This window comes from Leptonotus elevatus, chromosome 1 (assembly GCF_054856555.1).
Source record: "Leptonotus elevatus isolate MCC_2025b chromosome 1, RoL_Lele_1.0, whole genome shotgun sequence".
NCBI classification, from domain to species: domain Eukaryota; kingdom Metazoa; phylum Chordata; class Actinopteri; order Syngnathiformes; family Syngnathidae; genus Leptonotus; species Leptonotus elevatus.
In genome coordinates this window covers 34,059,967-34,083,293 of record NC_141239.1, presented here as the reverse complement: position 1 = coordinate 34,083,293, position 23,327 = coordinate 34,059,967, and the positions used below count along the sequence as shown (strand labels likewise).

Sequence of the window (23,327 nt, the reverse complement as noted above, 5' to 3'; positions counted from 1 at the left end):
CTAAAAGGATCACGGAGAGAGAGAGAGGGGGAGAGGGAGGGAGAGAGAGATTCAGCACCAAGGACAGCTCTTCAGTGCTCTGAAGTGGAATAAAGCCAGCATTTCCTCAATTTTATTTTCTAAAATTGTTCCTCAGAGAAACATAATGTCCCTCAGATGTAGTTCATTCATTAAAAAAACCCACAATTAATTTAAATGATATGCAAAAAAAATAGTGTTCTAGCACATAAGCCTTAAAACAAAAACAACAAAAAAACAATCATAGGTTTTAGTAATTGCTAATTTCATAGGTTGTGCCACACGTTACAGGAGGCTGGCATTTTTCACCGCCATCTTTCTGCTACGGATACCCAAAGGAGAAGAACCTCGTGAACGTATAGTAATTGGAGGTTGGCTCGGAAAGTGTGTTCTCTCCGAGCACCCTATTGCGCATGCTTCAAAATGCACTCTGCGAATATGGGTTGTTGCATTCTATTAGTTCACCACTAGATGGCTTTACATCCTGTCACTGTACAATTCCAACCACGTTAAAACCACATGGTTTATATTGTATGTTATTTTGGAAAAAAATTGCTGCTGCTTAAAGTGAAAGGGGAAATATATATATATATATTTTTTAGGTTTTTGGGTGGCTGGCGGGCCTGTATCCCACTTTTGAACTTTTAAATTAGGCTACTACATTGTTTCTTACTGATTTCATTTAGTTTTTCCAACAATGAACACTTTGTGCTCTATGTGAGACATGCTCTCTAAATACATTTTACCAATTTGAACTAAAATGTTCGTGATGATGAAAATATTTCATGCCACCAAAAATAATGGTATCATTTGTCTACAAAATCGTTGCAAGTACAGTACACTTCTGCATAGGCACTAACACTCCTTGCACAATGAGCGCCAACGCCACCTACTGTAACGGAAGTGCTATTCCACCAAAAAAACATGTTGAGGTCACACGCCACGCCCGCATCGCATCAGATCAGATCACATGACACTGTGACCCCCTATTTGTGAAGGACTGCTGTAGGGAACCAAAACATCAGGACGCCCAAAACAGAATGAAACTTAAATTTATTGGTTTACAAAGTACACTAAAGTCATATACAGTATAATTTATAGGATGACTCAAGTTGTGCATCATATGCAACTTTAACATTAAGACATAACATCAACAGGTATACATGCATCATTAAATAAACATAACATACAAACTACATCATACCAGCAATGGAATTAAAAAATTTAACTAAACTAAGAAAAACTAAAAAGGTTAGACAAGCAATAAACAAAGATGGGGATGATGCTTTTATAATATGTCTACCCATGTTATAGAATTCATGTAGACACTTTTGTAATATCTACAAGGAAAGCAGAGTTAGACTTTTTTGGAATGCTGTGAGCCGTCTGACACACACAAGGAGTGTACACATAAAATACTGGAATAGGGGGGGGGGGGGGGGGGGTCAGGGGTCAGAATAACATTGTGGTCCCACACACTGAAGCGTCAATACAAACCTTTAGCCAAAATTCAAGGTCAGTTTCAGTTCATACGGTTTTCAACAAAATGCATAGTCATCATCCAAATCCACAGATGTTAAGCGTCAGGGAACAACGTCTGACAGACGAATCCATCCGTGGAAATTAACACAACTAAAGTATGTACATCAAAAGAAAAAAATGTAACGCACTATTATTACAATTCTTTGTTGCTTTTTGTTGTTGCCGATTTTTTTTTTCAAGCTCAAGTTTGTCGGTATGTTTGTGCTGAGGTAACTCTTGGTTCATTACTTGTGTTCCAGTCGTAGCAGCTGCTCTTTACCATTGATGGTTAATGACCTCAGCTGGCCCTCCTCCTCCACCTCCACCCGCTCTTGACCATTCTCGATGATCCTGGAAAAGGACAACATGACACAGGCTAAATTAGTTGTGACCTTTTGATAACCAAAGATATAATACCCTTAAAAAAAAAAAGTTCTTAAGGTGGTTTATGAGCATGAGTAAATATTTGAAGGTGTTCAAGGGGCAGCAAACTCAAGGGTTAAGAGAAGAAGAGTATGACCTTAAATCTATTCGATCTGATGTGCCTTGACATATTTGTTTGTTTATTGAGCATATAAACCAGCAACAGAAATAATGAAATAAAAATAAAAAGATTTAAAAGGAAAGTATTATGTTTTGCATACATGGTCATCATTAAGCACAGCTTAAAAAAAACTTCTCGAGTCCTACCCCCTTACAAAAGAACAAAAACAAACAAACAGTTGCACTTCGACATGCATTCTTTTAAACAACCAGTGATTCACACCTTTTCAGGGTTAATTCCTAAATTGTTCCACAAATTTACACCTATAATTGTAACACACCTTTGCTTAATATTTGTTCTTCTTTTGATTTTTTTTATAAACACCTGTACCCCTTAAATCATAGCCACCCTCTCTGATTTCAAACAAATTCTGAATATTGTGGCAAAGTAGGTTGTTGTGTACCTTGTACATTATTTGAGCAATTTGAAACTCAACTCGGTCATAAAATGTCATTGTTTAATTTGATAAATAGTGAATTTGTTGATTCTGCATATTTTAAATCGGTTAATAATTCTTAATGCTCTTTTTTGTAATTTGAAAAGAGGCTAAGTATTTGTCTTGTAAGCATATCCCCATATTTCCACACAATAGGTTTGATATGGTAATAATAATAATGAGCAATATAATGTATATAATGACTTATTTTTCAAAACATCCTTTGTGTTGTAAAGGATCCCTATCATTTTGGACACTTTCCTTTTAACATTGTCTATGTAGGAATTCCAGCTTAATCTTAATCATCGATAACTTACACCAAGAAATTAATTTTCATACACTCTACTCTAATTGTGACTATAAACTTTGTTTTAAATTTAGAGATAATTTATTGGTGTCAAACCAATTTTTTAATGCTTTTAATTCATTTCCCACCGTAATCAGAAGCGGTTTCAGATTTTCTCCAAAGTAATAGAGAGTCGTGTCATCAGCAAACAAAACACTTTTAAGTATTTTTGAGAAAACGCAGATATCGTTTATATACAATATAAATTACTTCGGGCCAAGCACTGACCCTTGGGGAACGCCGTGAGAGATTGTATGTTGTTGAACTGCAAATACTGATATCTGTTATCTAGTTAACTTTTAATCCATTTATATGCTAAGCCTCTTATGCCATATCGCTCTAATTTTCAATAATATACTATAGTATCAAATGCTTTTTTTAAATCTATAAAAATCCCAAAAGTTGATCGTTTTTTTCCTCTAAATCCATATTGATTTTCACTTAAGAGCCTGTGCTTCTTAATGAAAGTGTCCAGTCTATGTGAAAAAAAGTTTCTCTAAATTTTTTTAAAACTGTGGTAAAAGTGATATTGGTCTATAGTTAGTGAATACATGTCTATCTCCATTTTATACATAAATAAAAATGAATAGGATTACACAGTATTTCATTGAATGATTGTTTACCTCTTAGTAGTGATCTTCCTGCCATTGATGATTTTGGTGGAAGTAGACACGGAACGAAAGTTGCCCATGCCCCCTCCACCACCTCCCCCATAGGAGCTGCTGGAGAAAGAGGTGAAGCCCCCGCCTCCTAGACTACCCATGGTCGTCATGTGACCCATATGGCCCATGTGACCCATGGTGTTCATGGAGCCAAACGAACCAAAGCCTGGGAAAAACATTTATTACAAAAATAAATACTAAATAAAAAAAACTAAGCTATTAATAATGGAATTCTTTTGCTGATTGTTGTCGGTTTCTTACCGGGATCAAAAGGTGAGAAGCCAGCTCCAAAGGGAGGAAATCCTACAAAGCCCCCTAAAAACGAGCCCCCTGTCCGGCTTCGACTTGACCGACTTTGGTGGCGTCGGCCGTTGCCAAAAAAGGGATCTTCACCAAATAGATCTGCACCTTGAAGAACAAGGAGAGGACGTGAGCGAGCATGTTTTTCCAGGAAAAACAAAAACAAACGGGCTTACCAAAAAGGTCTGCAAAAGGGTCCCGGCCTCCAAAGAACTCCCTAAAGACATCTTCCGGGTTGCGGAATGTGAAGGGCTCTTGGAAATGATCGCCATTGTGGAAGTGGCTCCCTGTAACATATTTATTCAAATAATTGCTCATGCTTACGGCTTACCTCTATATTTGAAATTATTTGCTCATTAATCGGTTATCCGAATTTTATTCTGCCAAATATCAGAATCACACGGGCTTCAATATTCTTCTCACATTCTTAGCTTAACACCCCTTGTTGAGGCTGGTCATCTTTTGGAATATGTTGCAAAAACAATAAACAACAACAACAAAAAGTCAAAGAAAGGCAAAACAGTTTTTAAGTTTTAAGTGCTACACGATATGCTGCTAACGTCTTGCTTGACTTCATGTACCAGAAGTTACAACTCAAGCATAAAACTGCCACAGAATTTCCACAAATGAATGCAACCTCAGGGATGTTTGACTCACTTCAAGTTCCTTTCATAAAATAGATTTTTTTTAAGCTTTAGTCTGGGTTATCCAAACATTCTTTGGGGTGTGGCTTTTTTGTATAAAACTAGAAAACTTGCGTTGATGGAAGAGCTCATGGCGTGAAATGGTGGAATATATTGAAGTTGGAATGAAGTGAATCGGATGAAAAATGGTGAAGTAAATGTGAAATGTAGAATCTCCCATTAAGAATGAATGGGGAAAAAATAGGGCAAAAAAATCGAGAATTGTGGGTAAGGCGTGAATATTTGGATTAAGAAAAATACACCCTAGAATGGCGTGAATTTTGGGAATATGTTAAAATTGGAATGAGGAGAATCTACTGAATTATGTAGAAGTAGATAGATGCCGAAAAAGTGGGAAGTTTGAAGTATAGGAATAACATGTGTGAAGGCCACAGCCTTCACACAATGATCACATTACCTCGCCCTCGAGCACCCGCCGTCAACCCTTCCTTGCCATATAGATCATATGTGCTCCTCTGGTTCACTGACAGAAAAAAAAAGCTCACCAATTAGAAAACAAATACCCGGCTAATGCAAATCAACAGGACGATTGAAAAACGACGTCTATCAATGTACACAATGGAAAGTTACAAGTGACATCAAGACATTACAAACCATCAGACAGCACTTCATAAGCCTCAGACAGCTCCTTGAACTTCTTCTCAGCCTCGTCTTTGTTTTCTGGGTTTTTATCGGGGTGCCACCTCAGCGCCAGTTTTCTGTACCTGCGAAAGGTCAAGCCAAAAAATAAGACTCCAATTATTTATTTTTTTGCTTGCTAGCAGGATAACTTTTCGAGTTCTCGATTTCCGCAAAAGACCTCTGAGGCGTCTGGCACAATCCAAGAAAAAATAATAATGAACATTTGCCCCGCATCTAGTAGCTAAAATGGTGTCTGCATTTCATGCTTATGAATGCCTACGCATTGAACATAGTACGGGTATGTTTGAAGTTATTTCAGTGACCATTGTTTATTCATAAAAATAAAAAAATATATACAGTTCAAGTCAATGACAGTAAATGGTGCCAACGGCAATGATTCAAAATGTCCGCCACTTTAAAGCCAATTCTAAAGTGCAAATTTTTTTTGCAGTCTTTCAAGCTCAAAGCAAGCCATGCTGCACAACATGAAACAAATACAGTATATCTTTAATGAACTAAATGTGACCAAGGCTCTGGCAAAAGGGTCCTCATGTGCCCCAAATAAAGAAAAAAGGAAAATAAATTGAGATATTAATCTATTCGAATTCTACACTTAATTCCCTTTAAAATTATATATAATGCATGGACATACCTAAAAAATTGACAAAGTTACAGCAATTTTAATGTTGGCAGGTTGAAATCCCAAATTTTGAGAAAAACAGGTTTAAAGTTTTGGTCATCTTTCAAATGTCCATAGCAACCAGTACCTTAGGGAAAAAGATATTAACCTGAGATTTTCAGCAGCTATTAAAATATCACTGGAAAGTCAATTCTAATAGCAGATAAGGATATCATCTGAGATTTAAACCCTTTAAAATTTTCGGAAGTTTGACCTCTCAAAAGATTAAATCAGCCTCAACTTCGAAGATTACATTCAGTTTACAATTCATCTTCTGAGGCGTCAGCTCAATAGATAATTCTTCCCTCGACTGAGACGACCAAAATTGAACAGGCTTAACAGGAGCGAGCTGGCGTGGTTGGTTTAGAAGGCACACCCACATTGTTTACACATCAGAATGTCTTGATGCATTCAACACAAATGATATCTTCTGAGATATTAAAAATAGAACAAAAATAGAATCCCCCCCCGCCCTATCTATTTTTTTTAATGCACCACATACACTCAGTAACATGCTTGGGTGGCGGGTGGATCGGAGCGTGGGAATATCATTTCCATCGGCTCCGGTTCACCTGCTCCTAATTTTAATGCACCACACACACACACTTGTATATACACTGGGTGGGGTCACATTCACGGTTTAGGGGTAGAGTTCGCCAGTCCGCGAGCTGGCGGACTCAGTAACAGGGGTTAATTTTCACAAAGAACGCTGGGGTGACGACCGGGGCCTTCCCCCGCTGGGCCTGGGGTTCGGGGGTGTCGGCCGCCCTCCGGTGCCCCCATCTCCCCCTTCTGCCCCCGGTGTTCCGTCCTTCCACACGGCGGGGGGTGGGGTGGGCGCGGCTGCCCTCTCCGCTCCGCTGTCCGGCCCCTCTTCGGCGCCGGTGCCTGGGTGCGGGTGGTCCCCGGGGGCTGGGGGTCGGGGGTTGGGGGGCTGCCGGTTGGTCGGGGTGGGTTCGGGGGGGGTGCTGGGTGTCTGGGGGATTGGGGACGTGGGGCTGGGGCTAGGTTGGGGTGGGTGGCGGGGGTGGATAGGGGGCGGGGGTTGGGGGCCGGTGGGGTGCCTGGTGGGCCTGCAGTGCCCCGTCCTGCTGCGTTGGGCCGGGGGCGCGGGCCGTGTTGGGGCGGGGGGCGCTCCTGCTCCTGGGTTTGCTCTCCGGCCGGTGGCCCTGGCGGGGCCCGGGGGTCGTCCTTTGGCGCTGCCGCGGCCTGGGGGGCCCTGAGGTGTTGCGCTTGCTCTGTTCCGGCGGGGGTCGACGGCTCCCCTCTTTGGTGGAGATTTTCATGCATGCCAGATCCACCACACCAGCATCTACCGAAACTCAGACACAATCTGTTTCCTCCTCAGGTTATTGAATCGGTGGAGGCTGGTGTCTCGGATCTCACGCGGCTTCGTCTGTCCTTCCTTCCTTCCTTCCTTCCTTTTCTCGGTCTCTCCTTTGGTCTCTTGAGGCCTCCCTGATTTTATGTTTTTTGGATTTGTTGGGGTCTGGATGTTTCTTGGGCTGGGGAGGAGTTCTGGGGGGGGGGGGGTGTCTGGTCGGTGCTGGATTTCACCTTCCTTGGTTTTCTTTGGTCCCCTCGGGTCTCCTGGTGTTCGGTTTAGGTGAACGGTATGAGATTTTTTTTCTAATAGGTTTTCTGGTGAGCTAACAAATACACGCACGCACGCACATACACATACTCACCCACAAAAAATAATAATAATATATATATATATATATATATTAAAAAAAAAAAAAGAGCAATGATGATGACATTTCCGAATGAACAATACTGAGCTCTTAAAAAAAAAAAAAAATAGAACAGGATATTGTTTCAGGATGATGATTACATGATGTAATGCCATCAGTGGTTTGCTTTATAATCACGTCCACAGTTGTAGCAACACAAACAGATCGAGTGAGAATCACTGTGCGGTCAAGGGGGTGTCTGGGGGTGGATGGGGGGCGTGGGCGGAGCGGGGGCTGTGGGCCGGTGGGGTGCCTGGCGGGCATGCCGTGCCCCGTCCTGCTGTTTTGGGTTGGAGGCGCGGACCGTGTTGGGGGGCGCTCCTGGGTTTGCTCTCTAGCCGGTGGCCCCTGCGGGGCTCGGGGGGTTGTCCCTTGGCGCTGCCGTGGCCTGGGGGGTTGTGCTTGCTCTGTCCTGGCCGGGGTCGACGGCTCCCCTCTTTGGTGGAGGTTTTCATGCATGCCAGATCCACCACACCAGCTTCTATCGAAATTCAAACACAATCTGCTTCTTCCTCTGGTCGTTGAATCGGTGGAGGCTGATGTCTGTCGATCTCACTCTGCTTCATCTGTCCTTCCTTCCTTCCTTTCCTCAGTCTATCCTTTGGTCTCTCAAGGTCTCCCAAATTTGTTGAAATTTAGATGTTTCTGGGGTTGGTGAAAGACTCTGGTTGGTAACCCGGTGTGTGGTAGGTGATGTCTGGTCGGTGCTGGATTTCTCTTTCCTTTCTTTTCTTTTCTTTGATCCTTCCTCGGGTCTCCTGACAACCTCACGACTCAAGCTGGATTCTGAAGTATTTGGTTTAGGTGAACGGTATGGGATTTGAATAGGTTTTAGGTGAACTAATGAGTACACACTCACACGCCCGCACTCACACATACAAAAAAAATTTAAAATCAAAATAATAAAGAAAGCAATGATGATGACATGTCAAATCGGTAAAATTACCGAATGAACAATACTGAGCTCTCAAAAGGGGGGGGGGTCAAACAAACAAACAAATATAAGTATTTCGTGGGTGTTGATGGCATGGGCCGATTACCGGTTTGGCCGTATTTTCAAAGCGTCAAGGTTTCAATGACTTATTACTGTCTGTCACCATGAGCAGCTGGTTTTTGTTTCGTTTTTGGAGGCGACTTCTAAGCAGGACACAATATGATTGGCTGCTAGCAGAGTTGATTAAATTAGATGCCTCTTTGAACTTAATAAGAGACCAGGCAGTTTTTTCTCTCCTGTGAATTGTTTTCTTCTGTTTACTAATGTGCACTGTTGTTAAAAAAAGAACAAAATAATAATAACAACAACAACACCAGCTGGTACTAGTTAGCCCTAGTAGCCATTAGCTTAAAAATGATTTTGTCTTGACACTTATGAAAATTCAACTATAGTATTTCACTAAACCTCTCAACATTTTCACTTGGTTTGACAAGTACAGACCACAAACATAAACTTGTAAAACGTATCAACTGACGATTTCTTGATGTCGTCTGCAGACGCATCTCTCCGCACTCCGAGAATCTGGTAGTAGTCCACCATGGTGAGTGGCTGAAGAGCACGACAATAGGCTTGGGGACCTAAAAGGGAAAACAATATTATATAAATCAGAGAGAAAAAACCTGCAACTCATTGGTGGATGTGTACACACAAAGCATCTCAATTGTACATCGAGATGTAAAACAAAACATGCAATAAATTCTTTACGAAAATGTTTCAACTTGAGCCGATGCCAGGTGAACATCTATATAGCGTATTTGTTTTGTTTGAAGCCTTCACTCATTTATTGCTGCGAATGAGACTGATATGTCAGTGCTGTTTTGACTGTCTACGATGGTTTAACTGCAAGAAGCGAACCCGCAAAGCGGTTTGCCTCCCAACATGGAACTGAATGCGTCCCAGAGGAGATATGAAGTAAGATAAGAATTGGAGCCAAAAGGGCAAGTGAATTACGAGAAAATTTGAACCACTCTTTTTGGTATGCGTTTTACTCACTTAAGGACGAACAATCGGGTGGTTAGAAAACTACAGTTGTTTGGTTTGGAAACTCAGTTTGTCACAAATGTGAGTGCTGTCATGCAATCTGGCATCAAATCGGCCAAAGGAGACAAACTTTTGCTCCTCTCTCATCTACAGATAAACTTAAAAAAACAATTTGCTACAATAGGGAATACAACTCTATACATCCTCTATGCTAAGTGCAAATGTAAATGGAACTACTGTGCAATTCACCTGGTTGAGATGTTGTCTGGTTAGATGTGATTGCATTATTATGTTTTGTTTTCTACATATTTTCTGTGCATTACACGTTGTACAGTTTATTGTAAATCAATGTATTTGTATTTTATATATCACAGAGCTATTTCGTCGTCCTTGTTTTACCCTAAATATAGTCTTGCATTTGACAATTTATTTTTAACATGGACTTTGGGATCTTACTTCATTTGGTCAACTTACACATGCACGCATAAACATGTTCTTAAACACAAAACATATCCATATGCATATCACAGTGCACCAATATAAAATAATTAATTGGGTTGAGCATCAATAACACCAAAAACCTGAATAACTCATGTTAAGGAATTGTGGGTGACGTTTGCTTTGTGCGACCGCTTCAACCTTACGTACATATACATCAACAGACGCAGGTCTCTCCTGCTCAAAATCTACCTGCGAGATTATTCAATGTACCAATTCAGTAAAATATGATTAAAGTTTATTAGCAATGTGGTCGTGGCCGCTTAGCTTCCGAGCTACTTGACGTGTAGTGGTCGAAGGCTAGCTTAGCATTGTACGATTGTAAACATCACATATGCGCACTGTTCATATGGGCTCACCTAAAACAGATTCGGCGATGTCTGACGTCAGATACGTAGAGTTGACACAGAATTTCTTTTAAGGCCTTAAAAGCTAAACAGGTTTGTTCTTGCCACAGTGTGCAGTTTCCTGGATTAGTCGCATCGTCCAGCTACTGCGTCTTCTTCACGTGAATGGGCTGTGCAGCGGCTTTTGCCAACTCAGCCAGACATCCTGCCGCCAACTGGTCACAATTGGTACTGAACGTATTGAAACACCGTTTTTCATAATGGTCCTTTTAAAATATATACCTTTGGGTTGGGTTTCAGTTTATTTTCCAACTTTAAAACTTAACCATGTGTAAATTGGATAACGTCAACCATCCAACAGAGCTATTTAATCTCACATTAATCCATAGCATTAGTTAGCATTAGAGAGGTGGAGCACTGCACACACCTGAATTGCAGTACATAAATGAAAACATTTGTGTTGGAGTCAATTACATAATTAAGAAACACTAAATGAAGGGAACATCCAAACAAAACATAATTTGCATAATTTATTTTGAGCACGCGATCAAGCCGATGATTTAGAAATACTTTTTTTTGCAGAGCACACATACTATATGATAGCTGATAAATACACACATTTTCATCTGAATGTACACTATCGTTCAAAAGTTTGGGGTCAAATTACCTCATTGTTGAAAGAAAAGTACTGTTTTTCAATAAAGATAACTAATCAGAAATACACTCTGACTATTCTAGCTGCAAGTCTGTGGTTTTTGGTGCAGTATCGACCTAGGTTTATAGAGGCCTAATATATATATATATATATATATATATATATATATATATATATATATATATATATATATATATATATATATATATAAATATAAACATGCATACAATGTGTTTGCTCATTTCATCAGAAGGCTCATGGATATAAGAAAACCCTTTTGCAATGTTAGCACAGGCTATTCCATGCAGGTGACCCAAAACTTTTGAACGGTAGCGTATATAAAGCACAGTTCTTGCGTGAAATCCAAAACGACTGAGAAAAAAAAGCAGATTAGTAACGTTTCAGTACTATGTCCAATGAAAAGTTGCTGCCTCACATTTTCTTGCAAATAGAACCCACTTAACAAGAGTATGAAAACCTAGACATTTTTTTATTGTACATTTAGAACAGATATAAAATTTGTGATTAATCAAGAGTTAACTAGTGAAGTCATGCAATTAATTATGATAAAAAAAAATAATCGCCTGATGCCCTAATTTTTAATAATCTTTTTTTTCTTTCTTTTTTATAAAAAAAAAAAAGATTAAAAATTTGGGCCGTATTTCCCCCCCGTAATTAATCGCATGATTACACTAGTTAACTCACAATTAATCACAAATTTTATATATGTGTTCTAAATGTACAATAATTTTTTTTCTAAATGTTCATACTCTTGTTAACAAAAGTGGGAAAAAATGCTAAACTAATTGAAATTGAAAATAATTTTTGACATATAGCCGTCAATGTCAGTAAATGAGTTAAAATGTTCAACTGGATTACAGTTAAAGAGGCTGTTCATTTTACAACTATACATTTACAATTTTCTAGCGCACAAATGGGATCAGCATGGCGATTAAACAGCAAGTAAACATAAAGAAAAAGGTGCAATAAACAGAGAACTCAGTATCTTGTGGTGAAAATCTTTTTTGAAGGAGGAAACTGTAAGATTGGATTTATTTAAGAAGCTTTGCAGTTGCCATGGAGGTCATGGTCGTCATGGTCGTCATGGTGATCGTGGGCACAGTGATGTCTTTGAAGATGGGCTGTGTGACACCTCCGTAAGATACTTTGTTCTCGCTGAGAGTTCCGATAATCATCTGGCGCATTTCCCTGCTGGCATCACCACGCACCGCTAGCAACGCTTGGATATGCTCCTCCCTAAAGGGAGAGGACATAATTCAGCGTTCAGTACTTGCATATCATGACTTGTCATATAATTATGTCATCTTCTTTAATAAAACACTGGTGTCAAACTCAAGGCCGGAGGGTCATTTCCTTTCCACCATATCATTGTATGTGGCCCGCCAAAGCAAATAATGTGCATTGACTTCATGTTTCTTGAAATAGCAAATTGTCTTCACTTTTAAAAACGTTGAGATATTGCAAGCATTTTGTTAGTAATGCCTCTTTTCAAACACATTTCGAAGATGCCATATTTTGGCCTCTGACTTGAAAATGAGTTATTCATGAATTTGTTGTGTTTATTTAATATGAGGCGATTAGACATTTATTTGGTTTCACGGTCAAAAATGGCCCTCTAAAGCAGTGGTGCCGAAGTCCGGTCCTCAAGAGCCCCTATCCAGCCTGTTTTCCATGTTTCCCTCCTTCAACGCAGCTGAATCTAATGATCAGCTCATCAACAAGCTTTGCAGAAGCCTGATAACGATCCTGATCATGAACCAGGTGTGTTAGTGGAGAGAAATATGAAAAAAACAGGCTGGCTCTCGAGGACCGAACTTGGCCACCCCTGCTCTAAAGGAAATCATAACTTAGACGAAAATGAGTTTAACACCACCGGTTTACAAAGAACAGAGATTTGGAGAAAAGAAAAGGCGGTGGAACAGCATACATAGAACACACAGTTCTATACCATGAAAATACTTGTGATTTGATCATTTGCAAATGGCAATGCAGACAAAAAGTTTGTGTGCCCAGGGCTTGTTACTGCGACCAGATTGGTGCAAGAAAAAAAAAAATCATCAAGTCACATTCGTGCAAGTATAACAGAATTAAAATGTACTTAATTTCTTATTTTTCATTTCTCTTATATTTTTTTTATTTGAATTATTATTTGGTGGTTATTTTTGTATATTTGTGAATCTAATCTCATTGAGAATTGTATTTATTTATCAGTGTTTTGTCAATTCTTGGGTAATCTGAGCACTCTGCTTCCATTCAGCCTTTTAGGCTTCCGTAACCATTTCCGTTTGTCTTCACAATGCGACACTACTTGCAGAGGGTGAGTTGCGTGATGTTAAGATCTTTTGTGCTAATTTCATCGACGGTAGAGGTTTTGTGGACGATTTTCCGCGTCGCCATTTGGGCGTGGGCGCTAAACTAAATGACTAACGCTGAGAAAGTATTTATTTCGTACTATAAATGCAGATATTTTTTCAGATGTGCAGATGATGAATAAGGTATTCTGCAGGTATGTTTTATTTGATTGCCGTTGCTTGTTGTGTGCTCTACCAGTGCACTGTCACACTTTAGCCAATGGGTGGCATTGTTTTCCCATTTATGGGTCCTTTTTCTTTGGGAGGTTGAAACAAAATATAAAAACACTGTTTTCTTGATTAACGCTATATAAATTACTACAACTTTTCCTTTTTATAAGAACATACGTTATGCATCTTGGAAAAGAAATGCATATAGACATCGCGACACTCCTTGTGCCTAAGACGAATAAGAAGACAAACTGTCTTCTACAAAACTAATACATTCTGGAAAATGGAGCATCTTTATTGAACCCTACGCACACGCCTGTTACACAAGTAATAAGAGAATACTGATACAGGTAATTAATAAAATACACATGTGCCTATGTTCTTTTAAGGCATTTATGCTGCCATTAAGTTAATAAAAAAAGAAATGGAATTATTAATTGCTTATATCTATTTTTAAAATGCTATAATTACTCAAGTCACTGTCAATCTTAAAAGAACAAACAAAAACAACTACGATATGCTAGTTAAGACAGAGCCCTGGTACCTGATGTCAGGGTATGTGGAAACCAGGGTAGTGACCTCCAGGAAGAGCAATGTCGGGTCAGTCAGCTTGAAGACTTCGGCAATGGCCACAATGGCGCCACATAGACGATCTGTGTCTTCTCCCTACAACACAATAATCATCACCGTCCATAAACCTCCTCCTTACATTCCAAAGCAGATCTTTTGAACTAATCAGGGACATTATAGGTCCAATTGTCCTGCAAGAGTTGCGTGCGCATCACACATCAAAGCGCCTCTGTTACATGAGAACTCACGCCAGCCAGTTTTCTGAAGAGGAACTTGAACTGATCAGCCTCTTTGATCATTCTCTCAGCGCCTTCCCTCCTCTCGTCGGCATTCTTAAAGGTGATCCTCTTTTGCATCACAGCCTTAATGTAGTCGACCACAACCCTGCGAAGGGCTTCACTCGTCATTTCCTGCATACATTGCACAAGATTATGTGTAATTGAAAGGGGAGGTCAACCTTAAACATTTCTTGACAAACACGCGTTATATGTGACCTTACGAGTCCAAACATGACATTCTGATTAATATTCAGAAATAGGATGAAGAACATCAATGTGTGAAGAGGTAAAGCAGACCACACACCTAGTGATGGGAAAATGAAGCTTCATGAACCACTTGCAGTATTTGTTTTTACTCCTCTAGATGGTGCTATCGGTTTAAAGATGCGGTGGAAGTTTAATCAAATTCTTTTGCACTAGCATTTATCTTTAAACCAAGAGCACCATCTAGTGGAGTTAAAAAAAAAAACTCAAGTGGTTAAGAAGCTTACTTTTTTTTTTCCATCACTACACACACCTTATGACTCGTGATGGGTCTGGCAACAGACGCCTCAGAGAGCGAAGCACATTATATTTGGGAAAAAGTCATGTGACCGATTCAACTGTTGTTTTGCCCATCACGATCTGTCATTTTGGCACCTAACTTTATAAGGGAAGTGCATCAACAGCAGCGGCGAGAGACAAATGTTTGGAGGAACGCAACAGTCTCTTTTCCTTATTTGATGCAAACAGTAATAAAATATGACGTGTTACAAATGTCTGCATTACTGAATTATTACAATCACAGTAAGTGTCCAGTTTATGTTCACTGTTTCAAGAGGAATGAAAATGGAAAGTAGAAGAAGCACAAAGGTTTGACCATTTAATCTGAAAATTCCGTCTTGTTTACAATCCAGTTGTCATATGTTCATCTTCATACTGCATGTCAGTGTCGAAGAGCTACGCAGCCTGGATTCAAACCCCCAACCTCACAACTGAGAGACAGATGTGCAAACCACACTTATCTTTGGGATGTCCAAAATTGCCAAAACTTTGGAAGTAACAGTTATGGCGGAGTTAGATGGTTGTTATTTTAAAGACGTGTAGTAAATGTGTCAAATTAAAGATGCAATTGTGCCGTTTAAAAAGGTAATATTAAAGTTTTTTTTTTCATCATCATGCATGCTCCACCAATGCCCACATGAGTATGAAGAGCCCTGAATGTTTTACTCTGACTGCACCTATCAGCTATTATCTTCCCTTTATAGTAGAGTGCGCGGACCCTGCACACTCCACAGTGCGTCTTCTCCCTACAACACAATAATCATCATCATCAGGGGAGGGGTGGAGTGGTGGAGGGTGACGTCATGCGCGTCCCCGCTGAGTAGCGGACATGTGGCGTTGTGCTAGCATTAGCGTGTGGTGTTACCTAACGTACGACAATGCATGCATGAGCTGCTAACTTTCCACAGTTGAGATGCTGCAGTTACGCTTTGGGCCAGAGATGGCAGTCGCGAGTGAAAAAGTGACAACAATGCGCAAAGATCCTTTATTAGTGATCACCAATCAAAAAAACAACATCGAAAAGTCAACAAAGATCTATTTCTTACCTGATTGAATGGTTTCTTAATCTTGTTAAAGTCATTGAAGTAGTCCTCCACCGTCACACAGATTGTGTCCACAGCATGTGAGCCTGTCAGCCATTTTCTGGTTAGAAGTTCATTGAGGTGATGCTGGAAATGACAAATGAATGTTCCCATCTGAGAAATTATATGTACGGCGTTATTTTGAAACCCAATACATGTCATATTTCATGACTTCCATCACATAAAACTTGTCACCTTCCTACCTCGAGGTCCAAGAAGACTTCATCTAAGAGGAACTGACATCCATCCTTGGCCACCTCCTTGAGTGTCCTCTCTATGGCAGCGTCACTGTCAGTGGGCTCCGAGGACTGAGAGTACTTTCTCTTCAGACTGTTGATGGACTCTCTAAACAACAATATTGGACATGTGGTAAACAATATTAGCCATGACAGATGAATTGGGAAACGAGTCAAAAGAAAGTACTTTGATAATGGCAGAAAATAACTTAGAAGTACATTACATAAGCAGCCTTTGTCTCACGTTGATACAATTATTAAGAATAATAAAGGAGCCCCAAAAGAATTCCAAAGTAACAATAGCTTGGCACTTACTTGAATGTCTGGCAATTATTTATGATAGCAATCATGTATTGCACATAACATTGAGGCAGCTGGCGATCTCGAAGATGTTCCTCTTTGTAGGCCACGGCCTCTTCTCTGTACCTACACACAGGACAGCACACACGTTTCTCTGAGCATGGACAAATTGTTAACACTTCTCGAACATACTCTCAAAATAATTTGTATTTATCAGACATCAACCTCTTAGCTAGACAGACAATAAGACGATATGGTAACAATGATAAGATTACCGAATGAGGAACGAGTTCATCTGCTTCAGGCAGAGTTTGAGAACCTGCTCTTTGAAGTCCCCATCTATCTGAGCAGCTACTTGCAGGTTCTGTTCAAACATCTGACAACGCATAGAATAATGACAGAATAAAAGTGGGTAGGTTAGACAAATATTACAGTTGAAAAATTGGTAATGTGTCACATGAATTATGCAGTTTAAGTACAGCCATAAATATGACTGAGAAATGTAATACAGTAATTGTCTTGCCACTTACATCTTAAGAGATGTAATTAGTCATTTTTAACATAAGAGTCAGCGTGATAAATTGGAAGTTTATGAAGAAAGTTTTGTGGACAGTATTTGGCATGCTGATGTTCTTGAGGAATAACTGAATGTGTGCGGTACCTGAAAGACAATGGCAGGCAGTGTAGTTTGGTAGTACCCATCCTGGTCAGCTTCAGGCTCCGTTTCTTTCTGCCAGTCCTTCTTGTCTGTTTCAAGGGCTTTCCTCAGCCAGCCGGTAATATTTGACTGGAGAAACAGATAGCACATTGCAATATAATATATATATGACACAAGTGTAATGTTTGATAGGTACGAAAAATAGAAATTGATTCAATATTCCTCTATTAATCAATTAACGTTTTTTTTTTTTAATGCTTACCGTGAAAGTCTGGACATATTTGCTGAGTAGGTCATCCACCACATCCTGAGGTAGCAGTGACTCGAGCTGGTTGATGTCACATTCCGCAATAAGCTCTGGGTGGCCCATCATCTCGGCGCTAAGAAAGCACAGTGATTGAATGAACCCAGCAGTGTAAGGCTTCGGACCAACACTGGGTTATAGTTACACAATCCGTTATGAAGAAAAGGGGACATGAGTAAAGTAAACGATTCATGTTTTATGTTATTCCTTTTCTGGGAATAAATATTGTATAATGTTTATTTATATATATATATATATATATATATATATATATATATAGTAAAGTATATGAGCTAGTATTATGTGTTTGTATGCACAGTAAGTACCTTTTATATGTATTGAGGACCCAGGTTAACATGGACACTATCTCATTAGCCTCTAAGTCCTCAGATGCCAATTCTTTGACACGAGTGGATACAGCATTGTGGTAAAGGCTGAAAAACCTGAAAGAAATATTTACACAACTATGAATACAAGACCGTGTGTTCATATCAGAGAACAATATCAACTGCCAGTCAAACAACTTTGCTGTCAATATTAGCAGTGATCCATGTTCTTTTAAAACTTTTCATAATGTGGTAGCCTGGCAGATTTTTCTATTCACAATAAAAAGGTACGGGCCTGGCATCATTTTTGTATTTCGTAGACTCTGAGAAGTGACTTGTGATGGAAGAAATGTTTCATGCGATACCTGTCGAAGGTGTTGTAATGTGGCGGGAAGCACTGAACCATAAGGTTCTTGACAATAATGAGGTCTTCTAAAACATATATCCGAGTTATCTCCAGAAGACGAACAAGCCACATTTTATCGGCCTCTCTTGTCACCGACTGTGTGCCCTCAATGCGGGTGCTGACAGTGCCCTCCAATACCTGCATTAGAAAATATTTTGATAAACATTATTGCAATTGCAAATGATGTACTTGAGAACATAAAACCAAGTCAATAGTCTACTAGCTGTAAGATTCCCACTGGTTCAGTGATGAAATGATAACACATTTTTATTGGTATGGTAAATGGCACTTCATTTATTTAGCGCTTTTCCACCATGCAAGGTCCTCAAAGCGCTTTTGACATTCGATTACTCATTCACCCACTGATGACGCAGCATCAGGAGCAACTGGGGTTACAGTATCTTGCTCGACGTGATCGAACCCACAACCTCTGGGTTGGGAGACGACCACTGAACCACGCCGCCCCGTATTGGACTTTAGGAAACCTGAGCAAAGTGGATGGAATCGCGTGAAGAAATCTCACCTCAAACATTTTGTCTTTCCATCTTTTGGGTCGTCCAGGCGGGATGAAGCCTGTCTGTTTTTTACGGTCAACCATGCGCCGGTCAATTTTCTCCTCACGCTCAATAATGCGAACCACTGACACCAGCATGGTGGGGTCACGACGAACAGTAACCATGGCCCTCTGCAGAACCATCCATAACTGTTTGGCGAGCTCATCTGATAACTGTTGAACCTGGAAGGAATGGAAGTGATTTAGTATACTACATAGGTGCTTACATTTTAACCACTGTAATTACAAATACAAACAACAATGAACAAGCATTTGTTAAGCGCACAAAGACATGGTCCATCACAAAGGTAGCCATAGTTAGTCCATTCAATGATTGTTAAGAATGATTTGAACTGTGTGGAAAAGGTAAATTAAGTGTGCATGTGGCCAGGATGGGCCCTTTTGATTCAGTCTCAAATGAGTTTGCTGTCTGAGGCTGTTTACGCTATGGTTACCTACGACCATGGCAGCGCCATTTCACGCCATCAAATTCCACAAATTTAAGGAAGACCACAACCCAGATTCAAACTCGCCGGTTTCATAACTGTGACACAGATGTGATACATATGAAATGTATATAGAATTGTAATGTCCACCATTTAAAAACTAACAATTAAAAGATTTACCGGTAGTTGATTAAACAAATTTGGTAAAACGTGCACAATCAGAAGGTCAAGCAGCCAAGTCACTGAATGTACTGTACGTGCTTAACAAAAGTTAACGGGGTAACGTCAATAATATAAAAAACAAAAATCTTTATCATTATTTTCATAAAACATCACCATTAATAAATAAGATGATTTATTTATTTCAAAACCTCGTATTTATTAATGTACCAAAACGCAACCTTAAATATAACAAGAAAGTAAATTACTGGTAGTATTATATTAAAACAATAACATAAGGAAAACCATGCATTTATATTTATTTACCTAATTCTAAATAAAAATAAATACCCACTGTTCCTACGGTGCACACCTTCAACTCTTAGGGACAGCGTGGTGTGCCGCATGCATGGAAATTCACATTTACATATATTATAAAAAAATTAGAAGATAGTTGCATTTGAACTTTATTAACATAACTAAGAAATACAGTAATTTCTGGACTACAAGGCGCACCCGACTATAAGCCATGCTAGCTAAATTTGGGGAATACTACACATATAAGCCGCACCCGACTGTAAGCCGCAGGTGTTTTTAATGTTACCGCACCGGGTTCCTGCTACTTTCTTTTCTATTATGAGGGCGCAAATTGTCTGGCTCTCGTTCTGTCCCTCCTACCGTATTTGGGCTCACTTGGTTTGTTTTGCTCTGCTTGACGCTCTTGCGCTTCCTTCATAGTGCGCCCCCTTGTGATCGGAAGAATAAGCCGCACCTTTGTATTAGCCGCAGGGTTGAATGCAAGTGAGAAAAATAGCGGCTAGTACTCCAAAAATTACTGTATATATGCCTATGGTGAGTGTTGTGTGTTTCAGTTTGTACACTTTGCTACAGCTTTTGTGTGTGAATATTTAATATTTGAATTAATATCACTCCTGGAAGTTGATTAATTGCCCAGACCTACTACGCAGCAAAATTTGCGCATGCACTGCAAAGATCATCACCTGCTTTTGTTCAAACTTACATCTTCAAAATATATAGAAATGAGATGCATGTCGCTGGTGTTCCTGCTGTCCATACGGTACTGCTCATACATGAGGTCGTCTCGTGAGCTCTCTAGATCCATCAGCTTCCTGTGGGCCTGGAGCAGCTCTGCCTGCTCTATCAGCTGCTGGGTCTCTGCCACAATCTCTGGGACTGTAACAAGAGATGTTGCAATGGTATATTTTCGACACTTTTCACATAAATTGAATCTATCTCAAACTGGATTAACAATTCTTACCTGAGAAAATGTTTTTAAGGTTTTCAACAGCGGAGGCCAGCTGACTATGCTGAACTACAGCATCTTTGACATCTTTCAGGTTCTCTATGGTGTTGATGCTCTGCCTCCAATCTTTGCTCACATCAGCCAGTGAGCTCTGGATGTCCTTCACGTCAAGCAAGGCACTGTGCAGCTGAGTTAGTCCAGTGCGGACGCCATCCAGTTGAGACTGGATGGCAGCCTGAAAAACATTAACATCATCAAAATACAATCATGTATTTCAAAACATACTGGAACCACTAAAGTAAAATGTTTCAACTGTAATGTAGAAGACTATTTCTAAACTTCACATGTTAAAACAAATTGTTACAGCTGGCACAAAACCAACACAGCATTCCATAAAAAGACCATCATGTCAATATTTAAATATTGTAGTTGTAGTGCGATAGCTTGGGGATGCTTTGCTTTTTTAGGCCCTGAATGATTTACCATAATTGATGGAACCATGAATTCTGCTCCCTTGCCAGAAAATCCTTAATCAATGCTCACTCGCTGCTACTTAGCCAAAATTAGCTATATTCATGTTAACTGGAAGGGCTGGCAGGGAATGAGTTTAATAAAATGTGCAACAATCAGTTTGTGAATTAGCACTTGGGTTACCTAACAGGACAATGGCCTGCAGCACACGAGCAAACCCACCTCTTACTGGCTTACAAAAATACTAATAAAAAGGGTTTGGAAAGGCCAAGTCAAAGTCTGGACTTGCTCTGGAATAACTTTAAATGGGCAGTTCGTGCATAATAATCCATTGTAACTTAATTAAAACACGCCTGCGGAGAAGAAAGGGCCAAAAATTAATTCACAGATACAAGAAAGAAAGACTAATTGGAACTTGTAATTGAGTTTCGGGTGAAATCCGTGTTTCGGGTCATAAGTTTGTATATCTTTGACCTCTTAAAAAATAACATTTTAAAAAGTACATTTAGTGTTTACTTTGGCTAACTTTGTGTAATATTAAAATCAGTGTTTAAATCTGATATATATATATATATATATATATATATATATATATATATATATATATATATATATATATATATATATATATATATACACACACACACACCCCCCCACACACACACACACACACACACACACACACACACACAGTACAGGCCAAAAGTTTGGACACACTTTCTTGTTCAATGTATTTGCTTTAGTCTCATGACTGGTTACTTTGTAGATTCTCACTGAAGGCATCAAAACAGTATGAACTGATGTGGAGTTATGTACGAAACAAAACAAAAAAAGGTGAAAAAACTGAACAAGTTTTATATTATAGATTCTTCAAAATAGCCACCCTTTCCCTATGGTTACTTTTTTTTTGCATACTCTTGGCATTCTTACCTCTGGGAACTCCTTAAAGACAGTTGGAAAACCATTTCAGGTGACTACCTTTTGAAGCTCATCGAGAGAATGCTAAGAATGTGCAAAAAAGCCTTCAGAGAAAAGGCTGGCTATTTATTTATGTATTTATTATTATTTTCACCTTTTTTGTTAAGTACATAACTCCACATGTGTTCGTTGGTTGTCATAGTTTTGATGCCTTCAGTGAGAATCTACAATGTACATAGTTGTGAAAATAAAGCAAATGTATTGAATGAGAAGGTGCGTCCAAACTTTTGGCCTTTACTGTACATACAAAAAATAAAAACAATGAAGAATACATCAGGAAGGGGCCAAATACTTGCATGACATCACCTACATAATCATTACTACACATAATAACAAGTGACTTTATTGTAAATAATGTGATCACCTTAAGCCTTGCTTCTACAGAGGCTTTTTTTCTGGCCTCTCTTCTTCTGTACTGCTCCACTTTATCCAACTGGTCAGATCTCTGCAGCATTCCAGCCACACGCTGCACTGCTGTGTCAACCGCCTCACGGCTTGTCTCCTCCATTCTGATGCTCAGTCGTGCAATCTTGTGTCCATGGGCTTCATGCAATCACACTTGGAAGTGGGGGCGATATAGTCACCACAGTCTCCTAAACACCGCAAATAAATAAAGAGTCAACACTTTATACGTTTCATTCTTCTTTTTTTTTTTTACACAGTACAAGAATCAATGGCTCATTTTCAAAAAATGTATTCCCCTGTCATGACGAGAATAATTCAACTTTATATATATATACACATACATACATACAATGTATTAGACTATAGCGAAACCTCCGAGACAAATTGTTCATGCTTGTTGACGATGTGTACAAGTATTTTTTTTTGCTACTGGCACAAGCGCCAATACACCGAATGTTACCTTGTTGTTTATTTCTTCGACATGCCTTTAAAGTTGTTCGCTGCGGAAGAGTTGTAAGCATATTGACGTTTAGGTTTTCAAAGAAGATGCTAAGCTAATTACCAACGTAAAAAGACGATACATAGGTGGCATGAACTGCTAAGAAGGAAAACAACAAAAACTCTTACGTTGTGGTTCCCATAATGCAATGCTGACAAAACAAACAGGGCATATCTTCGCAAAAAACACAAAAATCACAAATACAGCTCAGTACTAGATTGTTGTTGTATCCCTTTACTTCCTAGTTTAGCCCCACCTACCATTGGT

The 23,327-nt window shown here is 39.5% G+C and overlaps 2 protein-coding genes across 4 annotated transcripts; both read right to left on the bottom strand.

Moving 5' to 3' along the window:
* Positions 1-1,054: 1,054 nt before the first annotated feature.
* dnajb6a (DnaJ heat shock protein family (Hsp40) member B6a) lies at positions 1,055-10,541 on the bottom strand. Its single transcript, XM_086094343.1, has 8 exons — positions 10,397-10,541; positions 9,034-9,136; positions 5,126-5,235; positions 4,929-4,994; positions 4,004-4,114; positions 3,789-3,935; positions 3,489-3,693; positions 1,055-1,890 (listed from the first exon to the last, which is right to left on the bottom strand). The coding sequence occupies exons 2-8, from the start codon at positions 9,096-9,098 to the stop codon at positions 1,785-1,787; spliced, it is 810 nt and encodes a 269-aa protein (XP_085950469.1). The 5' UTR covers positions 9,099-9,136; positions 10,397-10,541; the 3' UTR covers positions 1,055-1,784.
* Positions 10,542-10,901: 360 nt separating this feature from the next.
* Positions 10,902-23,326, bottom strand: exoc3 (exocyst complex component 3). Of its 3 annotated transcripts, XM_086094235.1 has the most exons (17): positions 23,189-23,312; positions 23,022-23,061; positions 22,521-22,749; positions 20,723-20,942; positions 20,465-20,637; positions 18,809-19,021; positions 18,245-18,423; positions 17,880-17,996; positions 17,512-17,629; positions 17,253-17,378; positions 16,867-16,967; positions 16,607-16,717; positions 16,259-16,400; positions 16,020-16,169; positions 14,401-14,562; positions 14,127-14,248; positions 10,902-12,296 (listed from the first exon to the last, which is right to left on the bottom strand). In XM_086094235.1, exons 3-17 carry the CDS (start codon positions 22,662-22,664, stop codon positions 12,092-12,094), a joined length of 2,283 nt encoding a protein of 760 aa, XP_085950361.1. In that variant the 5' UTR covers positions 22,665-22,749; positions 23,022-23,061; positions 23,189-23,312; the 3' UTR covers positions 10,902-12,091. The 3 variants fall into 3 exon arrangements, with proteins under 3 accessions (XP_085950361.1, XP_085950351.1, XP_085950371.1); XM_086094225.1 differs by lacking the exon at positions 23,022-23,061 and having other exon boundaries at positions 23,189-23,326; XM_086094245.1 differs by lacking the exon at positions 23,022-23,061 and having other exon boundaries at positions 16,020-16,142; positions 23,189-23,326.
* Between the last annotated feature and the right edge of the window lies 1 nt (position 23,327).

Excerpts from the sequence above, each read along its gene's own strand:
- dnajb6a (XM_086094343.1), bottom strand. The coding sequence starts at position 9,098 with ATGGTGGACTACTACCAGATTCTCGGAGTGCGGAGAGATGCGTCTGCA. Across the intron at positions 3,936-4,003 it reads CCCTTTTGCAGACCTTTTTG|GTGCAGATCTATTTGGTGAA; the intron begins GTAAGCCCGTTT and ends TTGTTCTTCAAG. Across the intron at positions 3,694-3,788 it reads CTTCTCACCTTTTGATCCCG|GCTTTGGTTCGTTTGGCTCC; the intron begins GTAAGAAACCGA and ends TGTTTTTCCCAG.
- exoc3 (XM_086094225.1), bottom strand. The coding sequence starts at position 22,664 with ATGGAGGAGACAAGCCGTGAGGCGGTTGACACAGCAGTGCAGCGTGTG. Across the intron at positions 17,997-18,244 it reads CATTACAACACCTTCGACAG|GTTTTTCAGCCTTTACCACA; the intron begins GTATCGCATGAA and ends TATTTCTTTCAG. Across the intron at positions 16,718-16,866 it reads ATGAACTCGTTCCTCATTCG|GTACAGAGAAGAGGCCGTGG; the intron begins GTAATCTTATCA and ends TCCTGTGTGTAG.